Raw genomic sequence first — 8,532 nt, 5'->3', positions numbered from 1 at the left:
CGTTGGACGACGCTGACGACAGCATCGTCGCCAGCCCGATGATCTCCTCGAGCGCCCCCTGCAGCTTGGCAGACAGCGGGCCGTGGCGGTGCACCGTCTGGAACAGGTGGATGAGCGTCGTCTGCCGCCAGATCTCCTGCAGCGCAAACAGCTTGATCCGCATCTTGCCGCTCACGTTGGGGTCGCACCACGGCGCGCAGCGCGCAATCTTGTCCTCCAGATCGCTGCTCTTGCGCGCAATCTCGGCCGGGTCCGTCACTTTGCCCTCGACCATGTCGGCGCCCAGGTTGGACACCTCGAGCGTGCAGCCCAGCAGCTCGTACGTCACCGGCGAGATCTTGCTAAAGAAGGGCGGCGGGGGCTGGTGCTGCTTCGGCGGCGGCTGGCGCACCATGCCCGCCGAGCGGTTCAGCCTCGTCCTCGGCCGCCGTCCGCGCCGGCACGCCGCGTCGAGCACGTCGCTGATGACGGCCGTCTGCAGCATCGTCGATGCCAGCGTGCCCGCCCGCTCGCCCGCGATGAGCGTGTTGAGGTCGTACCCGGACCGGTCGATGACGTCGCCGATCTCGTCCATAAACTCGCGCGCCTTGACCGCGCCGCCAAAGCAGATGAGCGCCCAGCGCAGGTTGATGGTGATGCACAGCTGCTGCTCGATGCTCAGGTCCGACACCTCGCGCCGCATCGCGTCGAGCGCCAGCTCGAACCACACCTCGGGCGACCGGATCGCCGCCATCGTCGAAGAGGCGAAGCGCGCTCGGTGCGCGCTGCCGCCGCCGCCGTTGCCGCTGCTGCCGCCGAGCTTGCCTGCACCTACAGCGGCAGCCGAAGAAGACCCGCCAGACTCGCTCTTTTGCCTGGCTCGAGAGGAAGGCATGTCGGGCCGACCTCCTGCTGGCGCATCCGTCGAAGTCCTCGTCGCGTCTGCGACTGCAGCGGTGCGGGATCCGCTCTCGCCGTCGCGGGCCACGTCCGGCTCGGATCCGCCCAGGCTGTCGGCGCTCTCGTCCGTCTCACTGTCCCGGTCGCCGTCGCTTCCGTCGTCGTCGTCGTCGTCGTCGCCGCCGTTGCCGCCATGCTTCTCGCCGACGCCGTCGCCTTGTCCGCCCTCGCCGTCCTTGCGGGACCGCGAGCCGCCCATCGGCCGCTTGTGATGGCGCAGGTTCTCCGGGAACATCTGCAGCAGCTGCAGGCTGAGAGCCGGCGTGTTGGCGTGCAGCTTGTCCTTGGACTCGTCCTTGTCGCCGAGCCCGTGCGAGGCGAGCGTGGAGAACGTGGGGCCCGCGCCGATGCCAAACGACTTGAGGGCGTCCTCGCTGGACGACTCCTGGGCCAGCTTGCGCTGCGCCGCCGCCTTTTCTTCCTGCCGGATGCGCTGGACCAGGTCGTGGTAGGCGAGGCAGACGGCGACCGTCGACGCCTGGCACGTCTTGTGCGAGTGGACGACGCCCATCAGATGGTCGATGATGGCCTTGCGCTTGTCGACCTCGCTCAGCATCAGCGTCGAGTACCAGAAGCGCTCGTCTGGCCGGCGGGCAAGAGGCGAAGCGGGAGGACACGACAAAGCCCGGAACGGTCAGCGGAGCGTTCACGTGCGACAGCGGGGCGCGCGGGCGGCGGCACTCACAGATCGGGCTGTACTTTTTCAGCAGTGGCTCCATTGCGTTCGAGTCGAGGAACTTGGAGTACCGGCTCTGCGCTTTTCCGGCCTCGAGCGACGTGAACCTGCTCCTCTCGCCCGTGCCGTCCTTTGCCCTGGCCCCAGCGAGCGACGACGACGTCGGGTCGGACCGCGAGCTGCCGGCACCGTGCGTTGCTGCGACGCCGTTGTGGTCCGGCATCGGAGCATCGGCGCTGGCGATCGACGAGGCCGCCACCGAGCCTGGCGCGGGCGGATGTCCAGGCGTCGAAGAGGCATTGCGGCGGGTCGCCGGGCTCGAGTTGGTCGCGGTGCCAAAGTACGGGCCGCCATCGGCGCCCGAGGCCGGGTCGGCCAGGCTCATGAGCTCCTGGACAAAGTCGTCGAGCATCATGTTGTCGAGGTCGTTGGCTCCGACGCTCGGGATGAACTGGGCGGCCATGGCCGACGGGTTGCCGTTCTGCGGCAGCGCCCCCGCGGCGGCAGCAGCCGAGAAGTCGGCGCTCTGCATGGCGCCCAGCTGCTGGCCTGCGAGCGACATCTGGCCGGGCGCCTGGCCCATGCCGGCGTCCTGGAAGCCGCCCTGCCACGGCGGCGTGGCGGCGCTGCCCTGGTTGAAGCGGGCAGATGTGCGAGGCAGCGAGCCGTAGCCGCCGTTGTTCTGCGGTGCGCCAAACAGCTGCGGCTGGTTGGTGACGCCGAGGAAGGGGAAGTGGGCACTGTAGGCCGCGGCGCCATTGCCGAGCGATCCGAGATTCCATGCAACGTGGTGGAGTGACGGATGCTGCTGGTGGGCATAGGGCGTCTGCGGCTGCTGCTGCTGCTGTTGCTGTGGAGGCTGCTGGTGCGGCGAGGGCGAGGGGTAGGACTGCTGCGAGAGCGGCGAGCGGGCCTGGTGTTGCTGGTGCTGGTGCTGCTGTGCGCCGAGGAGCGTCGAGCCTTGCGGTGGGGCCGCCCGAGAGCTTGATGCGACTGCGGGACGTATCGAGGATGCTGAGGTGAGGTCGTCCCCCCCGCCGCCGCCGTTTGGTGCACCAATACGCCCGGCGATGTTGCTGGAGCCACCGCTACTGTTGGCGGCAGCAGCGCTGTTTGGCGGCACGCATTCGAGCTTGCGTTCGCTGCAGCGGGTGCAGGCTACGGCGCCGTTTGCCCTGGTCTTGAAGTCTTCGTCGCACTTTTTGCGCCGCTGCTTGCAGGTGAGGCAGCCGCGTCGGGAACGCAGCTCTGGGCGGCGGCTGCGTGCGGCGGGCGCGGGCGTGGATGCACCGGCAGCAGCGGTGGTCGAGGCTGCGGATGGCGCCGCTGGTGGGCTCGTGTCGTGGGCCGAGTCGGTGTACTTTGGCATCGTGGGCCAAGCGAGGCTGACCTGGGGCGGCAGGTGCAGCGGGGTGCGTCGTAATCCTCGGGTTGGCCAGCGAGTGGCTGTAGACAGCCGTCGCCGTCGAGGTAGGCTGATGGAGTGTGCAAGATAGGTTGGCGGACGGATGGCTGGTTGCAGCCAGAGCAGGAAGGGGTAGGAGGTGGATGGCGGTGGTGGTGGTGATGGTGGTGGTGGTGGTGGTGGTGGTGGAGCCGAGGCCGACTTCTCAGATGGGGGGCTGCGCTCGGCTCTTCGGCTCTTTTGGCGCCCGTCCGCGTGCCTCGCCTCGCCTCGCCGCCCTGCCGCCCGGTGCTTTGGCCTGCCCCCGTCCCCTCCCCGCACTCGAAAGTCGTCTCTCGCTTGCCTCCGATTAAGGCTGGCTTGCTTCTTTCAGACAGCAACACAGGCCTGACTCTTGGCCTCTTCATCTGGGGCGCTCATCAGCTGGTACACCAGGGACAAAGCTGCACTCCTCCAATACCTCTGCTCGTAGCTGACCACGCTGTGCAATGCAAGCCGGCCTCTCTGTCAAGGATGCCCACCTCTGCAGCTCGGCCTGCACCATGTCAAAGCATCGCATCCCTGCGACGAGGGCTGTTTTCCACGCTTCGAGAGCCAGCTCAGCCTGATCTGGAGTAGCAAATCGCGATAGCGAGCCCGATCTGCCCAGTCCCGATCTGCCCTACCGTCCCGAGCCGATGGCCGGGCGGCTTCGATTCGGATCGACCTGAGGTCTCGTCTGCTCGACTCTCGTCTAGGCCGGTGGGGAGTCGCCCAGGCCGAGCAGCTGCCGATCCGCACCTAGGTATCGCTGGCTGAGACCATGAGCGTCGTCCGGAACTGCCTGGTCTGCTGTCTCGCAGAGCGGCTGCGTCGCAAGAGTGACTGGCCGTTGTCAATCGGCGTCGGAATCAGGTACGGCGCACACGAGCGAGCGACGGTGGGACCCGGGGCTCGACCTGCCGTAGCCAGTGACGAAGCAAGTACAGTGGACAGACCAGCACACGGCTGGCTGCCATCGCCATCGTCACGTACGGGTGGTACCGCCTCGTCATGGAACGGCGGCAATCCGCAATCTCCCGAGGAACGCGAGCGAGGGCAGGCAGGCGCTCGCCACGAGGCCAGGGACCCAGCTCTAATTTTCGCACCCGCCGCCGCCGCCGCGCCGTTGTTTGCTTGCACCCTGGCCTGGCCTGGCCTGACCTGGCCTGGCCTTGGCTTGACTTGAGCAGGCAGGTGGCGCACGTACATCGGACAAGGCCGAGGCCAGGGCAAAGGGCAGAGAGGCAGGTGGGACACGGATCGACGTTGGTGGCGCCCGCACCCTCGACCCTCGACCCTCGACCCTCGACCCACGCCGTTCCCGAACTTGGCCGGCCGGAGAATCAAGGAGCGGACCATCAGGCACGGCACGGCATGGGAGGGGGCTGCGGGCCTGCGGAGGGATGAAAGGGGAACTGAATGGCGCCGTTGCCGACCGACGACCCGCACCGGATTGCGGGGACGCCTGGCCTGGCCTCGCCTTGCCGTCCCGACTTTGTCCTCGCAGCGGGCCAGGCCTCATCACGCGGGCACGTATGTACGACGGTCAGATCAATCAAGCTTGGCCGCCTGCTGGTCCAAAGCAGCGCCTGGGGATTTGTCACGGCTGGAAACGGTATCCGGGCAGCGCAGCGCAGCGCGGCGGGTTCTCGGCCACTTTTTCCTCGTTGCCTAGCCGCTCCCTCGTCGATGTCGGCCGATGTCGGCCACGCGTTTCAGTCAGCGCTACTCTCCCGCTCGCACCCTGCTCCATCCGCCCACCGTAGCTTGCGGCCTCCATGTGGGCCGCTGCACCCAACCACATGCTATGCTAGGCTAGCCAGGCAGAGCAGGCTGGGCCACAGACGGCGGCAAGCGGCGATAGGGTGCGCTGATCGCCTGCCCTCGACAGGACCGACGAGGGTGACCGCCAGGCGACAAGCAAGCAAGAGTCAGCCAGGCAAGGCTATGTATGCTCTAGACGCTGGCCAGGACGACGTCCGTGGCAGATAAAACAACGACCGCGGCTGCCTGCCCAGTTTCCTCGCCGTCATCCCCTCGCTCAACAGGACCCCCCAATCACCAACCCCATCGCCACCACATCGGACCCCAGGCCAAGCCAGCATCCCCCACCCTCTCCTCGTCCCGCACACGCCGTCCGCCATGTCGCTCACGTCGCAGCAGGTCGCCATCATCCAGGCGACGGTGCCCGTGCTCAAGCAGCACGGCGAGCACATCACCACCACCTTCTACCGCCACCTCCTCGAGGAGAACCCGGCGCTGAAAAACGTCTTTGGCATGACCAACATGCTCACGGGCCGCCAGCCAAAGGCGCTCGCCCACGGCCTCCTCGCCTACGCCAGCCACATTACCGAGCCCGCGGTGCTGGCCGACTTTGTCGAAAAGGTGTCGCACAAGCACGCCTCGCTCGGCGTCGAGCCGGCCCAGTACGCCGTCGTGGGCAAGTACCTCCTCGCCGCCATGGCCGAGGTGCTCGGCGGCGACGCATTCACGCCCGACGTCCACGACGCCTGGGCCGCCGCCTACTGGATCCTCGCCAACATCATGATCGAGCGCGAGGCCCAGATCTACGGCGAGGACCCCGCCTGGACCGGCTTCCGCCCCCTCGTCGTCGTCAGCAAGCAGCAAGAGTCGGACGAGATCACCTCGTTCTATCTCGAGGCCCCACCTAGTAGCGACGGCGCGCAAGCGCAGCCGCAGCCCCTGCCGTCGTTCAAGCCGGGCCAGTACGTCTCGGTGCGCTTGCGCGTCCCGGGCACCGAGTTCTTGCAGCCGCGGCAGTACTCGCTCAGCCAGGCGCCCAACGGCCGCCAGTACCGCATCAGCGTCAAGCGCGAGCCGCGCGTGGCCGACCTGCCCGAGCCGGCGTTCATCTCGAACCTGATGCACGACCGGGTGCACGAGGGCGACCGCATCGACGTGTCGCACCCGCGCGGCGCCTTTTTCTTTGACCCGGAGAGGGCCGAGCAGCGGGGCGCGCCCGTGGTGCTCATCTCGGCGGGCGTGGGCATCACGCCGATGATGTCGATCCTCGGCGTGCTGGCAGAGGAGCAGGGCGAGGGCGAGGGCGAGGGTGCGGCGCGGCCGGTGCACATGATCCACGGCGCGAGGTCGTCCAAGGTGCTGGCGTTCGACGACGACGTGAGGCGCATCTGCCGCGATCGGAGCAGCGTGAGGCGGACGCTGTTCCTCAAGAACCCCGTTGCCGGTGCGGTGCGCGGCGTCGACTACGACTTTGCGTCGCGGGTCAAGCTCGACGAGCTCGATGGCGCCAAGGACCTGTTCCTGGACGACGAGCGGGCCCTCTACTTTGTGTGCGGGCCGGATACCTTTATGGACGATGTGGCGCGCTTCCTCGAGGGCCAGGGGGTGGCGGCGTCGCGCGTCAGGCAGGAGAAGTTTGGCGTGTAGGGCGCGGCAGTGGGCAGTACCAGTAGCAGGGAGAGGCTGGGTGGCGGCGACAGAGGTTGGTTGCGCCTGGTTCAGGGCGCTGACCACTTGGAATGATACCTATCGCTCGGCATACGTCTCGTGGCCAGGACAGGAAGAAAGATCGAGGCAGGCATGGAGCGGGCGGGCAAGACGAGACAAAGCCGATCGAGAGGCCGAGGGGCCGAAACCGAGGCCGAAGGATGGCGCGTGGTAGACCGGCGGCAGAGGGGCTCGGGATGGGACCAGGTGCGGCTGATTGGTCGACGATGCGTGGCCCCTAGCGGTCGTGGTGGTGGCGAGCAAGAGGCGGGGCAGGAGGGGAAGCGCCAGGCACGTCGTCTTCTTCTCCTTTCTGACATCGGAGAATTCGCCGCGGCCTCATGGGCACGTTGGGGGCTGGCAAACGCTTTTTCTCCGAGGCCGAGCGAGCAGGCATGGCATGGCATGGCCAAAGTGAAGGCAGGACTCCGCCTTTGCTTGGACGGTGAGTCAAGCGCAGGCCCAGGCGCAGGCACGGGCAAGGGCAAATTTCGTGCGTGGGTGGGGTCCTGCGCCTGCGCCTGGGCCTGCGCCTGGGCCTGCCTCTGGCCCGCTCCCTCGCTCGCTCACCGCTGCCGCTGCCGCTGCCGCACCGACCCACGGTCCCGCTCGAACCCTGGTGGCTGAGCCGGTGGGCGGGCGAGTTGGCTGGCCACGGGCTCAAGCCCACTTCTTCCAACAGGCTGCCCGCGCCCGCGCCATCACCATCACCATCACCATCACCACGACGCCAGCCGCACCCACCAACCAACCATCCACCCACAACGACGACGCAATCACATTCACTCGACTTGCACATCACCGCCGTACAACCACCTCTCTTGTCACCACTCGCTCAACCTCGCATCCACCACCCACGCGGCCACCCATCAAACAGCCGCACTTCATCCCCACTCGACCTCGCCACGACCTGCCTCTGACCCACCATCGCCTCGTCTGCCGATATTCTGCCCTCCTTTGCCTCTGCTTTCTGGCTGCCACCCGACACCTGCTCCCAGTGCTTGCTTCTTGATCGACGCTACAACTCCTCTTTCGCTTCGCAGCAACCCTCGACGATGCCCATCGCCGTCTAGACAACCCTCTGCACCCCGCCGCCTCGCAGGCGCACCACCTCATCCGACACTCCCACTCGAGCTCCACCACCCGTGTCAACCCCAAAACCACCACCATGTTCTCCACTCTCTTCCAGCCCTGCGAGCTGCGGCTCCACCTCCTACAGAATGCCATCTTCCTCCATCCCCCGGACCGTCCCCTCCCCGAGTCCCACGAGCGCCCCCCGCAGGCAAACGACGAGCTGGTCCGCGGCATGGTCGAGCTCTACGTCCCCTCGAACCGCCACATTGCCGGCATCCGCGTACGCCTAAAGGCCGTACAGACCGTCGCCATCCTCGACGCAAGCACCGGACTCACCCCCATCAGCTGGGAAGACTCGACCGTCCTCGAGCGCGTCGTCGAAATCGGCATACCCCACCACGACAAGGACAAGCACCACTCCCACAAGCACGGCCACGCAAACGCCCACCCGCCATCCTCGTCGTCCCACCACGGCCACGGCCAGCGCTCCCTCTCCATCGGTCCCGCCGCCTCCGCAGCCGCTACCGAGGAGCGCGGCAGGTCCTCGGCTTCGTCGTCCAGGCCAATGCGCGGCAGCTCCGCCTTTGGCCTGCGTTCCCACAGCCCCGGCGGCAGCATCCCGGCCTCGATGGCGAGGGCCATTTCGCGCGGCCGCCGCCTCGCCTCGGGAATGGACCGCATCAGCCACAGCCCCTCGCCCTCCAGCAGCCGCCCGGGCAGTCGAGCACCGTCGCCCTCGCCCCCGCCCTTTGTCAGTGCCACCGAGCGCGGCCGCCCCACGTCGACGAGGCAACCTCCCGCCTACGATCGTACCATCTCGGACGACGCCAGCGGCGGGCACGGCGGACTGCACTCGGCCTCCTCGCATCCGGGCAGCCAGGGCAGCGCGAGCGTTCCGCGCACGCCCGAGAGCGAGCTGGCCGACATCAGCTACCCCGTCAGCCGC

General features: G+C 67.7%; 3 protein-coding genes across 3 annotated transcripts in view; 2 read left to right on the top strand and 1 right to left on the bottom strand.

Annotated features, from left to right (window-relative positions):
* Positions 1-2,984, bottom strand: part of PFL1_06157 (uncharacterized protein) — a gene marked incomplete at both ends in the record, with an annotated part of 3,464 nt that extends 480 nt beyond the window's left edge. The window contains 2 exons of the mRNA XM_007883696.1: positions 18-1,521; positions 1,625-2,984. Coding sequence (XP_007881887.1) covers positions 18-1,521; positions 1,625-2,984 — 2,864 coding nt within the window. The remainder of the gene's footprint in view (positions 1-17; positions 1,522-1,624) is intronic.
* Positions 2,985-5,183: 2,199 nt separating this feature from the next.
* On the top strand, positions 5,184-6,452 carry PFL1_06156 (uncharacterized protein; the record flags this gene model as incomplete). The annotated part of the gene is made up of 1 exon (XM_007883695.1): positions 5,184-6,452. The coding sequence occupies one exon, from the start codon at positions 5,184-5,186 to the stop codon at positions 6,450-6,452; it is 1,269 nt and encodes a 422-aa protein (XP_007881886.1).
* A 1,228-nt stretch (positions 6,453-7,680) lies between these two features.
* PFL1_06934 (uncharacterized protein) overlaps positions 7,681-8,532 on the top strand; it is a gene marked incomplete at both ends in the record, with an annotated part of 2,914 nt that continues 2,062 nt past the window's right edge. The window contains one exon of the mRNA XM_007883799.1: positions 7,681-8,523. Coding sequence (XP_007881990.1) covers positions 7,681-8,523 — 843 coding nt within the window. The remainder of the gene's footprint in view (positions 8,524-8,532) is intronic.

This window comes from Pseudozyma flocculosa (genome assembly GCF_000417875.1).
Source record: "Pseudozyma flocculosa PF-1 unplaced genomic scaffold scaffold00024, whole genome shotgun sequence".
Taxonomy (NCBI): domain Eukaryota; kingdom Fungi; phylum Basidiomycota; class Ustilaginomycetes; order Ustilaginales; family Ustilaginaceae; genus Pseudozyma; species Pseudozyma flocculosa.
Note: the sequence above shows the minus strand (reverse complement) of the source record. Positions and strands in the feature narration are given on the sequence as shown.